Source organism: Nipponia nippon, unplaced genomic scaffold (genome assembly GCF_047370975.1).
Source record: "Nipponia nippon isolate SJK-2023a ecotype South Korea unplaced genomic scaffold, ASM4737097v1 scaffold_19, whole genome shotgun sequence".
Lineage (NCBI taxonomy): Eukaryota > Metazoa > Chordata > Aves > Pelecaniformes > Threskiornithidae > Nipponia > Nipponia nippon.
Window position 1 is genome coordinate 4636362 of NW_028262335.1, and position 17491 is coordinate 4653852.

At 38.7% G+C, this 17491-nt stretch overlaps 2 protein-coding genes across 6 annotated transcripts in view; both read left to right on the top strand.

Annotated features, from left to right (window-relative positions):
- Positions 1-6776, top strand: part of LZIC (leucine zipper and CTNNBIP1 domain containing) — a 33098-nt gene extending 26322 nt beyond the window's left edge. The window contains exon 7 of the mRNA XM_087755799.1: positions 6756-6776. The gene's annotated coding sequence lies outside the window, so the exon portion shown is untranslated. The remainder of the gene's footprint in view (positions 1-6755) is intronic.
- CTNNBIP1 (catenin beta interacting protein 1) overlaps positions 1-17491 on the top strand; it is a 37458-nt gene that overhangs the window by 13316 nt on the left and 6651 nt on the right. For 4 of the 5 annotated variants that reach the window (XM_087755807.1, XM_087755808.1, XM_087755809.1 and 1 more), the window contains 3 exons: positions 6756-6845; positions 9785-9906; positions 10396-10486. In XM_087755807.1, coding sequence (XP_087611933.1) covers positions 9811-9906; positions 10396-10486 — 187 coding nt within the window. In that variant the 5' untranslated portion in view covers positions 6756-6845; positions 9785-9810. Of the gene's footprint in view, positions 1-6755; positions 6846-8708; positions 8843-9784; positions 9907-10395; positions 10487-17491 lie in introns of those variants that run through there. The other variant, XM_087755810.1, reaches the window with a different exon arrangement.

Consider the following 17491-nt stretch of genomic DNA (forward strand, 5'->3'; position numbering starts at 1 on the left):
TGAGAGATTGCTGCTGTGGTACCGCAAAAAAAAAAAATCTGGTTTGTGTGTGCCTGAAGGTCAGGAGGCAAGCATTAATTTCATAAAAATGGATGATTATAATGGTAGGATTTTTTTTTTTTTTTACAGTTAGCTTGAACAATGATGTAAGAACTGTTTTACTATATTGGGAAGCTTTTTTGAATGCACTTCATTACTACTTTTGAAGTCCTTTTTGAAGCTCTGAAAGGTGATCCAGCACTGGAAAAAAAAACACTGCTTGTTTTTATAATTTATTTTTTTTTCATGTCTAAATGGCAGTGTTTTGGGCTGTTCCCTGTCCCTCTTGAAGAGGGAGGGCTGTACTGTTCTGTTAAAAATTTACATCTAACATTTAAGAGATGCGAACTTACCACTGGCATTCCAGCTGTAAATTGATGAAAATCTGACACTGGGGTTCAGATTCTAAAGTCAGCTAAAAGATAATACTGAACATAGAAATGAAGAAAAAAAAATTAAATATTTCAACTCCTACTGTTCACCTATAAATAGGTAGCTGTTATGAATTCTTCATTGTCGTATTCCTCTGGAGATGGGAATTAATCCAGTCTCCAGCTGCCTGTGACTGAAGGTCATGAGTCAGACTGAATTAGAGGAAAATTTGTAGCAGGATTTTGCAGACTCTGGTTCCTGACTTCAGGCTCCAGCTTGGAAGGTTTTTAGGGCTCTAGCTGTTCTCTGTAAAATGTCATTTGAAAATTAACAAAGCTTAAAGGTGCAGCGTCCCCTTGCACTTACAAGCTTCCCAGTGTGACCATGTTTTAACCACTGAAGTACTCAATAGCAGAACTGTGGAGGCTAATAGCTTAACCTTGGATAATGATATCATAGAGTTAAAGGGACCTCTTCACGCTGGCTGTTAACTCAATTTGTGTAGCGCAAAGGAAGCCTGCAGCGGTTGGTTTTATTCACCATAACTCCTTATCTGAGCTTTTATAATCCTCTCCCATTAATTGAGGTTTTTAGCTGCCTTGAACAGAACCAGCCAGATTCAAGAAAAAAAAATTGTAGCTGAGCTAACTCCTGTTGGATTTCTTTTGTCTATAACTGGAAATGATAGAAGATATTAAAGAGGTCATCAGCTGTGACTTACATTTTAAAGAGCTTGCCAGATGGCCGCTCTAAGTACCCTAAATTATTAAGACCGAATATGTAAAATATTACATTTACTGACAGCTTACTGCCTTCCCCCCCCCCTTAATTTAGGCTGTGCAGACCCCTCAGTTTGACTTTTTTTTTCCCCATACTAGTAAAATGTGGATGTTAGGAATTTCAGCATTACAGAGGACTACAGTGTTGGGAGGAATATGGAATTTAAAGGAACAAAAGCTCATGTTGCTTTCTCATTGCATTAAATAAGCATGTCTTTAAAATTAAATGGGATGCTTAAGTAGTTTGCCTTATGCAAAATTTACAAACATACCACTTTCTAGTGTGTCTTTTTTTGTGTTGGGATGTGAAGTTTTTTGGTTTGCTTTGGTTTTTGGTTTTTGTTTGTTTTTTTTTTTAAAGGGATGATGGGAAGAGGAGTCAGAGTAATTTAGAAGTTCTTTATTATGAACCCATCTGTGGCATTGTCCAGCAGAGAAGCCCTTCCAGGTTTTGAATTCACAAGACTCGAGGCAGAAGTGAGGGAGATATAGTTTACGAATCTGTAATTTTCACTTGCTGTGTGTTGGAATCCTCCTCTACTGAAAGCATTCAGTCAAAACGGTTCTTGCCGGTGAGCTTGAGTTTCCTTAGGAGCTCTTCCCATCTGTTCGTAAAACAGCCTAGTTAAACCAAGTTTGAGTACTTATTTCTCCTGTCTATGTTTTTTTAAAGTGAAAACACAGTAGCTGGTGTTCTAAATCTAGTTAGGAAAAAAAAAAGCGGGGGGAGCTAACCGCAAAGGCAATAGTTTTTCATTATGTACTGTTGTGTTCCAGGGTCAGTAATTGAAGAGAAAGCTGGTACAGTCTTGTAGTTTGTTTTTGGGAAGGATTATATTGTATTTTTATTATAAACTTTTCAGGACAAGTAACAATGTGGAGAGGTAGGGAAGTATCTCTTAATGCTAGTGGAAAAGTTAAAAATACTTAATCCCCTTCTACTTTGGTAACATACTTGTAAAGTAGCCCAGCTGTTTTTCGGTGTAGACATACCAGCATCTTCTGGTTCCAAAACCATGTCCAGTTTACTCTCATCTCTAACTTACTGCCTTGCTAGAAAGCGTAACTTCAATCTGTAGGGTTTTGCATGAAGATAATATGTATGCTTGCTTTTGCCAGGGGGACGGGATTGCACATACGCTTTCCACAGCCAAAGAGAGCGGTTCGGTAGGCAGACAAACAGGGATCAGAACAGGGATGTCAGGCGTGCTTGACTCTGCCCAGTCCACGTGTTGGGCCTTGCAAAGCAGAAGGCATTCCTGTGATCCTCACCCAGCCCTTCTGCCGGCAGCCTGGGGAGCGAAGTGCTGTAGAACAGGACAGCTTTTCCATTTGTTTACTGACCAACCTCCTTTACTGCTTGGGAAAGGGAGGGAATGTGTTTAAACTCAAATTTATTGCTTTGGCAAAGCTGGGCTGGCAGTTTGGGCTGTAATATATAGATCTTCCTCATTTATTATTCTGTCTTGTGAATCATATTAAAAATAAATGAAAACTAAATTTCATGCCCTATGCCTGCCAAATGAGGGAAAATTAGGTGACCCAATTATGTCCATTTGCAATGTGTTGGATGCAGCAGGACAGGCTTGTAAGATTTAGTCTTTTAACACAGTTTAGTGAAGAATGTAATCATTTCAGACTAAAACTACAGCTTTTGAAATGCACAGGTTAGTCTTTTTCATGAGAAAGGAATTGAATAATGGCATTGGAGAGTAGAACTGTGCTTAGCTGCAAAATAGATAAGGTATTGGCAGCCCAAACTTTCCTGTTGGCTTTGCACATCTGCCTCACCCTTACCTGGAGAGACCAGTTCCAGACTTGATAGAACAGTGCATTCTGTATGGCTTCATCAGCCTTTGGCAACTCTTCCTTTACTGCAGGTAATTCAGGATACGATTACCAGAAATTCAGCTGAGACCCCAGCATTTCTTCGCTTAGGCCAGTAAGTATCAGTGAACGCGTAACTGGGCTTCTGAATAGCTTTGGCTATTCGTTCTTTTGAATAAACAGCTTTTCAGTTGAGTTCTGTTAATGCTGTGGTGATTCCTTCAGTCCAATACACAGCAGTTCTTGATTTTCTATCTCCCTGTCTGGCTTTTTGTGCTGAAAATACAGATTGAAATGTTATCTTTCAGGGAATGTTTCTCCTATGCAATATAATACATCTGGCAAGAAGAGGTAAATAAATTAATTCTGTGTTTTAACTATAAACACTAGGATTCATTAGGGCTGTTGATAAAAGTTTGTTTATGATGTATGGGATGTGCAAAATTTGTTTTTATCTTTGCCGATTCAACTGCCAGCATCCTGCATTTGGCATGTTGCATCCTGATGCTGGTTCAGTTCCCTTATGCTGTTGTAATTCAGTGACATGTACTTTAAAAACACGTTTTTCAATTAGCGTGCCTTACATTTTAGCTTAAAAACTCATTTAACCTAGCAATGTTTGGAGAAACAGGATGATCTCTTAAGTGATAGAACCTAAAGCTACGACTTTGACCTTTTTCCATCTCCCATATGGATACTTCTGAACTTGTAAACATTAGTTCATTGCTTTTAAGTTTTTCTGTATGTTAAAAAAATACTCTAGCAATCTCTGACCCAAGTGAAAACCATTGTAAGGAGGTGGAATTATTTAGGACAGAAGGATAAGGATGGATTGAAACTGGAGTCTTTGTGCTTAGACTAGTTTTCATTTCATTTCCGTGGTAAAGGACCATGGTTTTTATCTGTTCTTAAATCCTGGCTGGGAAAGTAAGCCCATTGGGGCAAGAAGAATTTTGATTGTAAGTTTGAGAAATGGTTTTATATTCTTGTAGTCCAGTGACACCTGAGTTGTAAAGTGTTTGGTTATTTTTTTTTTCCTCATACTCGTGGGAGTCCATGGTATGAATTAAGCTTTGACAGAACCTCGTGACCAGGAGAAAATCAAAATCTTGCTTTCCGTGGTAGAAGTGCTGATTGGTGTGACGCCCCCAAGAGCTGTTTGTAGTACCTGTGTAAGTGTCGAGAGGCTGGTGTGAGGGTAAAGTGCTACAGAGCTCCCCGAGTCCTGCAGACTAAATGAAGCAGTCACCCCTTGTTTAGGCAGAGACAAAAAATTGGAACTGAGCATAGGCAAAATAAACAACGTTCTGACCTTGCAGGAACAGAAGGTGGAAGAGGTGAGCAAAGAACCAGAATTCAGGGCTGGTAATTGCAACTGAGGTGAAGCATTATCTGACCTGAAAAACGCCTCGGGGATGGATCTTTGTGTAGCACACAGGTCTATTGGGACTCAAGATTGCGAGCAGAACTCGTGTTAGTACTGATTCAGCTGTTCCTCAGCTGTCTTGCTAAACTCTTTCTCATATTTTGCACTTCTTCCCTCCCACCCCCAAAATACAGTTGCAAAATATTTTTAGATCTTATTTCTTAGGGTTCGTTAGAGATGAATGTGGAAATGTTGATGTGTGATTGAAAATGTTGGAAGTCTGAGCTGCTGTTTAGAATAGGTAGGAACAAGTTGGTAGGAGAACCTTTGTGTGGCTTTGGACTGGCCGCCAGGCTTTTTAGTCTTATTTTGTTCTCATACTTTTAAGAAAAAGTAATGAAACCTGATTTTTTTTTTTTTATTTATTTACTCCAGTCTTTTTTGGAGCCTTTAGCAGTAAAGGTGCTTGTTATTCAGAGGATGTACCCTATGGTTTAGCAGAGAAGTTCTCAAGTTCTGGTGTGCAAGCTTGCTGTTCCACCCGTGTGCTTGCTGTGACAGTGGTGAGGTGAGCTCAGCTGGGGGCAGCCACATGGGTCGGACAAAGACAGCAAGTTTTGAGTGCTGCTGCTGGCTTACAAGACTTTTGCTTGGAAGTGAAGCTGTCTATGATAAAAGCCTTCTGGCTGGTCCTGAAAATGGCCTGTGGAGACTGTTTTGGTTCTTGGCTGAATTCTTCTGAATTTATAGGGTTAGGAAAACATTTGATCTTTCTGTTTTCATTTGCATTTGGTGTTAAATATAACAAATGCATAGATTACTATTATTTGCAATTTGGGGTGTGCGTGGGGAATTTTAATGGTAACTATGAATATGCTGTTACTGTCAGTAGGACAGAGTGCATCTCAAAGTGGTTACTTCCCATGCTCTAATCCTTTCCTTTAAGAAGGAGTTCACACAGTTGTGTGGTGAGTATTTGTACAGTGGTGGTGGGGGGGGTGTCTTTGAAGTCCATAGAAATGAGAACAGCAATTAGTTACTGCAAACGGTCCTGTTGTCAGTGCTGTAGATAATCTTTCCTGGGATTGCATTGCATATTTAGAGGGCAAGAACAGTGGAACTAATTAGTGAGGTAGGGCTTAAATAATCCTTTCAGAGCAGGCAATTTCTCTCCTCTGGAGAGGTGAAATGATTCTTTTAAGCCATTGATAAAGCTTAGCTGCCTCCAACACTTGTTAGTAAGAGACACTGTAAAGAAGCTCTGAGTGAAGCTAGCAGGTATTTTGGATTCAGTGTTTCTCTGATGAACCTGGTGCACAGAACAGTTGAGTAGCTCTAGCTACTCCTGTCTTGTTTCTCTCCTAGTAATGACATCTGCATGGGATGGTGAACAACCATGAAAGAAATTGAATTAGTCTAGGTCTGCCTTTGCTTGTTGACCACACACACACACACGCACAAAAAGAGTATGTTTGATAAATTTAAGCTGGACTTTATTAACCAATGGCACAGGTATGCATATCTTCCCTAATCAGAAACTCTTCATTAAGTACAGCAACTTTTGCTATTAATTACATGATTCTAGCTGCGATGCTGTCCTGAGTGGCAGGCACTTGCTATTTCATTGCACGTTACAGTGGGCTTGAACTGTCACTTCATTTGTGAGATTGACCTGCTTTTCGTAGAGGCTGATGTGATGGATAGGGCGAGTTATAAATTCTTACCATGCCTTGATACCCAGTGTCAGTTGTAAAATATGTTCAGAAATGTCATGAGTCTTAAAAAAAAAAAAAAAGTCTGTAACTGTTAGCTGTTGGTGACTGAACAGTGAGGTTGGTCTGAAAAATTCTGCGCAAAGGGTTTTCCAGGCCAGCTTTCAAGTGCCAGTCTTCATAATTGCTATACTCAGATAACATATGCGCAGTTGAAAACAGTAATTTTGGTCAAAATCAGCATGCTTTACATTTCTCCCTAGTTTTCCTCAACTCTTTGGGAAGTGATGCTTTTTTTTTTTTTTTTAAACTAGAAGAAATTACATGTCACGACGTTTATTGGTTTTTCCAGGGAGTTGGGTTTTATGCTGAAAGCTTCTTAAAGAATGCAAAGCTTGAATGCATTCCATTCTCAAGTGACTGGGAATGTCATTGGTATGGTTAGGGTGTAAATCCTGCAGATGAAGAACAGCCTGACCTTTAAAAAACTTATTCTTTAAGAATAAAAAGGGTCTACAAACTCCAGACAAGCCTACAGTTTTATGAATTTTGGCTAGACCGTGTTCTAAAGCAGAGAGATTCAAAGCATATTGAATGAAGGGTCTTTCTGGTTTTCAGCTTTGTATATTTCTGTAATGCTTTGCTCATTTGTTTTCACAGGGCAGTTTCCTTGTACATTTTTTCCAGCTACGATCATTAATCAGGACTGAGCACGTGGGTTATCTGATCTTCTGTGGTTTTTAGAAGCAGGTACGTTGGCAGGGAAATCTCTGATGTTTTATTGGTTGGGGATGGGGGACGATGACTTCATCTATGTGCCAGGAAGAATTGTAGGGTTAGGGAAATTCTGCTTAAGTAACGTTTCATTATGTGTAGCATGTTAATGTAGCTTTCTTGAGAAAGGGAAGTTGATAAGTACTTCGATAAGATTTTTCAGTGCTTCATTTGTAAAGATGGATTGTGCTGTCTTCTGGGTATAGACTAGCTTTGTAAGCGGTTTTAGAAATTCACTGGTGTAATATATGCTGGGTAGTATTGTCATCCTAAACCATGTCTTACAAAAGCTTTATGTAACAGGAACAGAGAGATGTTAAAGGTTTTTCATGCTGGGGGTCTCAGTACTGTCTTAAGACTTTTGTCTTTCTGCTTTGATGTCAGCAATTAGGAAAAGCTGTAGCGGCTGAGGCTATCACTCCAAATAACTGTGCAGTGTATCAAAAGCAAAGCGCTGTTGCTCTGTAATCTTAATTTAACCTCTTTATACATATATTTTGATAGCTTTTGAGCCATACTGAAAGCTTTTTCCCCCATGTTGCTTACTAACTTTCTGAAGCATTCGCTGAATGGGCAGGCTTTAGTATTTTTTCCTTACTGTTAAATAGGTAGCTTCATGATAAATCCGTCTTGGCTAAAGTTTACTTTAAAAGAACCAGGTTTAGATAGGAATTTCCATCACCCCTTCTTAAAGTTTGAAAAATTAATAAACAACTGGAAGATTATTATGATGGAAAACAATGAATAGGATGTATAGACATGTATAAACATGTATAGACTACAAATCTCTTGTAATATCTGATGTGTAGAGGAATGCTGAAATGTGGTGTTCCTAGCTGGCATGGGGGCAGCCCTGACATTTGCTTGGTGCTTGTGTATGGTGCCACCTATTGATAGATATCACATATAATTTGTTCCATTTTTAAACGATACATGTGTTAACCACATTTCAGGTTTTTGCTGTTGTGCTTTTTCTTTTCTAAACTGATTTCTTTGGCTACTAGTACAGCACTCTCCCTCTTCAAGTAACAATATTAAAAAAAAAAAGGGGGGGGGAGGAGAGAAAAAGGTATGTATTAGTATAATATTAAGAATCAGTCACAACCTTTCAGATTTACTTAGGATCTTGATAAATGTTTTATTGTTCTATCAGTCTCTGGATATGCATAACTTAATGTCTTTTGCTCACTGTCTTATTTTGTTCATTGTCTTACTATTGACATCACTTGTTAGCACTCAGTAAATTGCACTGTGGAATATATGCTTAATAACATAATCCAATCTACTTATTTGAGTTGACAATACACAAAAATATGGGATTATTTTATTCCCCCTTCAGAAGGCAGCTTGCTGATTATAGCAAAAAAATATGATCACCTTGCACATTTATGGGCTGCAAGTTTCCAAGCAGAACCATCTATAGCAAATCAGCATAATGCAAATCTTCCCACTGGAAACTTAGTCAAGTAGGACTGGTGATATAGCTTTCTCCACTTTTTACTAGTGTTATCTTCATGCTAAGTAATGTGGGTGGTAAAGCCTATCCCAGCAGCTGCTACTTAAGTTTGCATTTCTTCTGACTCACTCAGGAGGGCCTATGTATAATTTTAAACTGTTTCCACACCCAGATTACTTTCCCTCAAAAGTAATAATGAAAATAAAGTGAGGGGAGAGGTCGGTAATGACCCAGGAAAACATTACATGGAAAACAGTGTGTTTGAACCTGCTGTGATACAGTCTTCACTAAGCATGCCTCACGTGTAGTGTATTTCTTTTGGTTACTAAGGTTCAGGAAAGCAGATTTATAGCTTAGCATAGGACCAGACCCAGTTCTGTGAATGAAAACTGACTGGAGAACTGTTCTGGAGCCACTTCTCCGAGCTGCGCGTGGTGGGAGAGTGGCTGGCTTACAGCTCCAGCCACGGATTCCTGAGCAGGGGTTACGTTTCTCCAACACACGGTACTTCTAAGAGGTTAGTTTAGTTTGTCACGCTGCTGTACTAGTGTATTATTTGAAGCACCATTATTTTCTAAATTTGAAGTTAATGTTTTTGCTATTGTTGACTTAATAAACATGCTCCAAGATAATTTTTAATAGCAGCTGAAGAGTATGCCTGAACTTTTTTTTTTGTCTTGGTAAACACCCTGTTGTGGAACTTAAATAATTACCAGGTACTTGGACAACAAAGTATGATCATGCTCTGCACTATAGTATTTAGATAGCGTAGTCTGTTTATTCCATAACGTAATTATTTTTTAATTAAAATAGAAAAGCAAAACTTCAGCTTTTAAATGCTATGAGAAAGGATGATAAACTCTACTCCTTCCCTGCTCCTCTTAGCTCTTCTTTCTCTCCAAAGCCATTTAATAAGTTTTATTAACTTTTACAAAAGTTAATAAAAAGTTAAAAGATATAAAAAGGAAAAAAGAAAAAAGAGAGAGGAGAAAGACTTAAGAGCTTAGATTTCATCCAGCTTTTGTTCAGCCATTGCAGGCTTGATGTCTGTGCATTCTGCATCCTGTTTTCATACTGATTGTGCTTATTTATGGGGGAAAAAAACCCAAAACCACAGACTGTTCTGTCAGGGTGATTCTTTCATCTAGCTGTTAGAATTCTTTTTCTACTCATGCCGTAATGTAACAACAGATAATGAGCTAGTAGGGATGTGAACATCAGCCTCTTTGAATGTTTGAGTTGCATATGTAAGGCCCAATTTAGCTGTTCAGATTTTTAAGGATTTCTCTGATGAAGTATGTGATTGCTCTCCCAGGCTATTAAGTTGCCTGAAAAACGGGTGGTGAAAATAGGCCCACTGGTGAAAAATAGGTATTTTGGAAATTAAACTTTTCCTATTATTCCTATTATACTCTATTACCTATTTTCCTTTGGTTTTTTTCTGATCTTCTATCTTCAGGAAATCCAGGAGCTGGCAGGAGGGGAATGAACCGTGAGGGCGTCCCCGGAAAGAGTCCGGAGGAGATGTATATTCAGCAGAAAGTGAGAGTCCTACTCATGCTGAGGAAGATGGGATCAAATGTAAGATGCACTGTCATAGCCCATATTTTGTGGCTTTCCAGACAGTTTTGTAGTAACTGGGATAGTGCTTACTGAGATGGGCAGGTGGTGGTCTGGTTTTATCACTGAATTGTTTCAGCTGTCATTGATTTAACCATTATCTGCAGTTAAACACAATTGATTTTTGCTTAAATATTATGAGGCTTGCAATGCCTGAAACGAAATCTGAGCATCTGATCATTTCTCTATATACAGTAAAGTTTTTCATTATTGGAAAAATGGCAAAATAAAGCAACTATTTTAAGGCGGCTTTGAATCTCTCCGTGAATGCATGAGGTACCAGTTTGCTGCTGCGTCCTCGTTGATGGTATAGTTTGCACAAATAACAGTTGATCAAACTTTTGAAGAGTAGAATAGAGGCAACTGTGATGTTTCTCATTGGGAAGTGGGAGATATCTTCAGTCTTTCTTCGTTTTCCTTTTTGCTGACCGACTCTTTGTACGTTTCCAGCTGACTGCTAGTGAAGAGGAGTTCTTGCGCACATATGCAGGTGTAGTGAATAGCCAACTTAGCCAGCTTCCTCAACACTCAATTGATCAGGGTGAGTACTGGGTTTGTTTGCCTTGTGTTTATTTAATCTGTGAGAACAGTCTCAGGAAATACCAAATTTAGGTTCCTGTATTTCTGTAATAATATGCCACCTACTTAAACCCATCCTGAAATCTGGGATATGCAAGTCATTGCCTGCTGTTATCTTTGGAAGAGGACTAGAGTGTACTGTTCAACAGGTGGTTTTATTTTAACAGGTAAATTCAGTCTTGGCTATACCTAAGATTCGTTAATATGAAGAGCATTGTTAAACATCTTATTCTCCATGATAACTCAAAACATTGATGACCAAAGTCCTGTGAACTAAATGCACATATATAGCTTTCTATTCTATGTAATACATTAAATACAAATAAATTTTAACCTGATTGATTTTTTTGCTATAGGTGAAGTTAAATTCAGGTATGCATAAGTCTCTCTAGTTCTGAGTGTGTCTTACTGTATGCAGTATGGATCGATCCTCTGCATAAGACTACTTTCATCTAAATTTTTATATTTATTCTTAAACTGGACATCTGTACTTTTAAAAGCAACAAGACTGGGGGTGGCAAGCACTTTCTTTGTATGCTTCAAACTGGGAGTTTTATAACGAAATAAAACGTAAAGTAGATGGAGGTTTCTAAGGTACAAAAGCAATTTGTTATGCATATGATAATTTAGTTACTATGACTCTAGTTGCCTGATAACACTTTCTCACAAAATAAAATGGAATCATCTAACAACATCTTTTGTTTTTCACATTTCTGTGAATGCGAAGAGAAGTGCAATGTTGTTATTTCAGCAGAGTAAGAGGGAAAGTTTTTAGCTATAGGAGGAATTTGTTTCCCATTGCATTTCTTTAATTTGCACAGCATAATTAATTAATTCCCAGGCAGGGGTAGTAGACATGAAATAAGTTTAAAAATCTGCTTTGGTTTGTTTAGATTCCCATTAAGGGGATGAAGTACATGCTGCTTTTGTGAATTCTTTGTAGAAGTCTTGGTGAACAATTGTGTGGCGCTACTCTGAATCTACTAATCTCTTCTGAACCTGAATGTTTCTTTCTGAATTTTTTTTTCTCCCCTTCATAGGCCTCGTGCCAGATCACATTCATAACAGAGAATTTGGTATTGAAGGAAAATTGTAAGACTTGTGTGCCAGAAAGAACTGAGTTGAGCAGAAATTTAATATAGATCTAAGACATTTAGAAAACCATTAGAAACACAACCTGCACAAACTTGCTCTTCAGTTTTAAGCCTGTGTGTTCATTCCTCGCATAGCTGGGGGATTGATGGAGATAGATATACTTGTATATTTTGGCTCAGAATTCTTAAACTTTTCTGCCAGTCTAAAGTGAAAATTTGCTGGTTTCTCATCAAAAAATGAGGTAGACATATTCAGTTAGGAAAGGCTGTCTTAGTTGCAGTTAGCATTTTTCAGCGTTATCCCTAAAGTAGTTACACTTCTCACAATGAAAATATATGCTGAATTACCTGCCCTTTGGCAAAGAAATGATAATAAAAACGGAAGTCCAGCGGGGACACACAGATACTTTGTACAGCTGTGTTCCTGCACAGCTTGATCTAACTTTCTTGTCTAAACTGTCTGGCTTTATTATCTGTAAAATTATATTTTCTCACTTTGCAGAGGGCTTTGGAGACTCAAAAAATTGAATTTTGACATAACTTTTAAATGTAATCAAAAGAGAGACCAACAGTTACTTAGTCTGCTTCTAGACTCACTAATCATGCAATGCAGGAAATGTAAGAGCTTCATACATTGTTCAAAAAGTTGCCTTTGACCCATATTTGAACAGATGCAAACTGATTTCTCTCTCATCATTTTCTTAAAGTCCTTGAAGATGCTTAAAACTTTGTCCACAGGAAAGTGAAGTCCTCCCTGTTGATGCTTGCTTTGATCTAATCTGAGACACTGCTGTCTTTCCTGGGAGATTTGACCCCACGTTCTACCTTCGATCCTCCCAAATTATTGTTAAGCTGGTGGTCTGACCATTAAGATTTTTCTTGCTAGGGGAAAAAAGAACAAAGAAGGAAAATGATTAAATATTTAGAGAAGTGGGAAAGGATGTTGGTTCTTTTCATATTCACATACGCTATCTCTCCAAATTAAGAAGTGAATAGCATGAAGAACAAATGAAAATGACGAAGCCTAGCCAAATACTTTTCCCTTTGGAGAAAGATGAAGCTATAGTATGCTGTATAGACATAAGCAACTATAATTTATTGCTGAGGACTTTGATTTCCTTAGAAATCTCTCCAGACTTCTAACAGTCAGTTAAGCTAGCGTTGCTCTTTCCTCTTCGGTGTGGTGGCTCACGCAGCAGCAGTCATTGCCGTCTGTCTGTACCTTTTGCTGTATCCTGGTGCTGGTGAAACAGGAAGGGTCGATTATGAAAGTATTGGAAATAGAGAATACAAATTCATATGCCATCCCAATTTGCCATCTTAAGGGAGATTCCATCTCCACTAGATGGCATTATCTTGTGCTGAAAAACCCTGTCCCAGGTCCACACACAGAGGTGCTTAAATGTTTTGTGTTCTTCAAGATTGCTTAAAGGAGTTTTCTTCCCTCCTTTTCTGCTGTTTTCATTGAATCTCCTCTGGAGGATTTTTTTTTTTTCCCCTTTATGCAACTTGCCTTACACAACAACTAAAAGGTGTGTTATTTAAGGAGTAACTTACAAAGAGTTAGTATGTTAGTGGATTTCACAGTCTTTTTTTCCAGTAGTAGGACACACCGTTCTCAGCCTAACTTGTCCCAGGCCTGTCTTTAGAGTCATTTTCCTCCAGCAGGCATGCAAAAGACAGAAAGCTGATTTCATACCTCCGTTTCATTCCAAAAAAGGGAATGACATTCTTGGCCTTAGCACTCTAAAAGCTTTGTTACAGACCCGCAGATTTTTGTGTGTCACTTAAAAATCTGTAGTCTGGCTCCAGAATTACAGGAAGGTAGTTCTGTTTCTTTTTTTGAGAAGAGTATTGAGGAGGGATGGTCTAGAATTTTGTAAGTGTATCACGGTCTCTATTACAATTTTTATGCTTTTCTTTGTTGTGCATCCATGAAATGCTGTCTTAGAACAGCTGGCCGGTGGCCTCGTGGTAATTACCTGAGGCAGGACTGCTGAGCTTATCACGGTATGGTGCTCCCTACTATGGTTTCTGATAAAGATCTGTCAGCTGCTTTGTGGAGTCGGTTTGACCACAGGGAGTCACTGCAACCTATGTGTCCAATATATATTTGCAGCAAGGTGACAGTGCATTGAAGAAAGAAGTTTACACTTGTCCCTGCTGAATTCAAGTGCTTGTGCCATAAACCTTCCGTGAGCTGCTATTAATAACAATATCTCTGACATTTAAAGTTCCTCCATGATACTCTGCTTACTGTCTTAGAGTTCAGCAATACAAGTTCATTGATAATTTTGATCAAGAAGCATCTTGGAATACCTCTGTAATTTCTAAGCAAGCCTGAAGTCTAGGACTCCCCTTCAGCTTGTGCTTATTTTTATAGGAAGTGGAGAAATTAAACTCTTTATCTTTTTATTTCAGACGCACGAAATCACTGTAGTTTAGGATTGTTTACGGATCTCCTTTTACATTTGGAACACCTTCACTCTTGCAGCATCTACATTGTATGCTGTTGAAGTGAATCTTGTTTTCCTGACAGGAAGCTCAAAGTTATTCTGATTGCGTTACTGAATATCTTTGTATAAATCAGGTAATAATGACATATGTCCAGGGCTCTCTAATGTGCTCTAACAGATATCACATTGAAATTAGTGCAAATCTTTCTAATACGTGTTCTAAACTCTTTACATTCATAGCTGCAACATATATTAGAGCAACAGATCTGTGAAGGGATCTTGAATGACCAGAACATGTACTTCAGTCTTAAAATAGTCATCGGTTTTGGGGTTTTTTTCTTTTTAAATTCCAGCTCTATTTGCCCTTTCTTTTCAGTGTATTTCAGAATCTCAGGACGTGCTTAGTCCCTCAGTGTGTTGACTTTGATGCATGTCCCTAGAGGTGCTGTTTCCCTAACACAAGCTACAGTCCACCAAGAGCAAGGAACGTTTAGGCAATTCGGATGTCTGGATTCTGTTCGTAGCTTGATAGTGTAGCTAGTTTTATTAATACTTTGGCCTGTTCACCCATTCTCTTCTTCAGCTGATCCAGACAGTTGTGTTGCATCCGTGACAGTTACGAGGCTTATCTGATGTATTAAAAATACTTTATTATCCATTGGAAGATAAACTGCTAGCAGAGGGGATGAGATCTCAGTAACCCAGGAAAGCCTGAACAACAGTTATAAAACTCTAAGCTGAAGTATTTAATACTTAAATTTAGTATTAATTAAGAGACTAAACATTAATGTCATGCTCACATTTTTTTTTATAACCATTTTTTTTTCGGTCATTGCTGTAATGTTGTTAACACCTATACGAAAGTGCAAAATACAGGGCATTTTTCTTTACTCAAGGAGCTTTTTAGCTGACATCTGTGGGTTGTTTGTTTTGTTTTTATGGCTCCAAGAATAACTGAGGAACCCAAAGGCACCTCTGTTCAACCAGTATATATGCTAGAGAGTGGATGTAATCATGAGCTGTTTTGAGATATTAACATATTAGTCCTCTTCCCTGCATTGCAGCAAGAAGTAACGCAGCTCAGACTCATTAGATTTCTTGAGCTTGAAATGATGAAATTAAGGCTTTCTCACATATTTTTAATACAAGCTAAATGCCTCTCAGGAAGTTATATGCACAGAAGCATCTCCTGCATAAAAAACATATTTCCTGTTTCCCAGTTACTTACATTTCTAAATGGTAGGCTAGCACTTGGCTTTCTTAAGTCGCTGCTCTGGCAAATCTGTAAATGGAAGCTGTGCAGCTAGTAAGCGTGATATGTGAATTATACTAAGACCTTGGTGATTACAGCTCTGTTGTTCCTATAGCAACAGAAGTGTCGTGCTGGTTCTTGAAGAAAGCTGGTCCCTTGGGGAGGGCAAAGCTGAGATGCGAACACGTGCCTTGGCTTGGTTAGACGCATTCTCTGGATGGTAGGGCATTAAAAACGAACCCACGCTGCTTGTGAAGTTAGGAGGGGGACCATGCTCGTGAAATATCAGATAGTGGTGGTGAAGTGGAGATAGAGCTCTTCTCAGTGTAGTTTTATTCTTTCCTTTTGAATACAATGCTTGTTTTAATGTGCTCCTCCTCCCAGCAGTGCCTGTTGTATTTTTAGAATGCCAGACTAGGATACTGATGCTGGGAATTTCAGAGAAAAGTTAATGTTTAGAAGAGAGTTGCTGGAAGGTGATTGAAGAAATGTGTGCATACAAAGGTCTTGAGGGAAGTAAAGATTTTTTTCTTTCTTTTTTTTTTTTCTTTTTTTAAATTTGGCAGCCTTCAGAAATTCATGACAGGCTTAACCTTCTGATCTCTAAAGGCTTTTTGGGTTTAATTAATTTTGCAGATGACTACAAACAAATTGGGTGTATGTATCTATTCATCATTCAAAGAACGCTTGGAAATAGCAGCTGTTAGATGTGTCAGCATCTTCCTTTGTGTTAAGGTAGTGTGGTTTTAATCCAGCTTGTACCTTACTGGCTTGATATCACTGTAGCTGAGTACTTGCTGTGGAAAGCGTTAGTTTCAGTCACCTTGGTGAAATTTTCTGAAACTTAGGTGAACTGATCAGCAGTTGCATGTGCTGAGCTCAGTGGCTATCTACAGTCTTTACTGCTGTGCGGTAAAGTCATTTGACCTTCAGATCATCTTGGGTTGCTAAGACTGAAGTCCCAGTGGTGTAAAAGAACTATTAAATTCAGCAAACCACACAACTGCAATTAGAACATAATTGCGGCAGGATTTTTTTGAAAATTAGTGGGATAAGACTGTCACTATTGCTTTTTAAGATAGGGCATGGGCCTACCAGTTAATTATTGGTAATTTCTAGGAAGGATGAAGGTGGGAAAGTGTAAGGCAGAAGTAGTGGGAGAAGTATTTGCCTGTCTGAAAGTTTCTGGCAATTAATGCATTGCTCATGAAAGAAGACGGGGAATATTTTGTTGGGTATATGTAAGTCTCTATTTCAGTGTAGAACTCTGTGCCCAGAAAAGGGACAGCTGTGGAGAGAGAGAAGCTGTATGTATAGAATGTTGAAGGTCAGGTATAAGTGTGCCTTTTTCATTGTTCTATACATTAATTACTGGAAGTGCAAAGCTCAGTGAAGGATGTGCTAAAAGCAAGCGTGGTTCACCGTCCTATTGTCTTAGTTGCAGGCTTTTGGCAACGTGCAGCTTAACTTTATAACCTGTGCTCTGCTTTTGAAATTGTTTTTTTACTTGATTAGAAAGAAAACATCCGTTGTGGGAGCCAAGTGGCACTGCAGCAGAAGCTCTATTCACTAGTACTTTAATCCCTGCTTTCCTTTCACCACATAGAAACCCCTGCTTTATTCTCTGGAAATGTTTGTATTTGTACATGAGCACGAGCGGCTGTAGAATTGCTTAATGAGCAGACTTGTTAGATTGGTTTAATTTAGCTCTGGATAGTTTGGTTGTAGGACTGGACTTGAACAAAACCTGCTTTTGTGCTGAGAAATGTGAATATGGATGACCTTTTTCTGGACAAATGTCACCCATTTTTTTTCAGCTATAGGACATCTGAAATAATCATGGTCCATAAGTGGCTTCTAGAAGGTTGAAAGCACTGATGAGAGTATCTTTCAGTTGCATGCTGCGCTCTTACCCCTACTCGAGTTCAGCAGAGAAGTTTTCCATTCTGTTTTCAGATCATTGAAATGCTCAGCTAAAACTAGTAGGACTTACTGCCCTTCAAGAGGTTGTGGCGTCGTTATGTTATAACGAACTACTCGGCTTACGGACGTGAAGGTATCTTCCCTTTTTGCAAGTCCCCTGGACAAACCCATTCCAGATCTGGGAAACACTGTTGCCTCTTATGTCCCAGTCAAGAGTCACAGTGCTCGTGAAGAATGGAGAA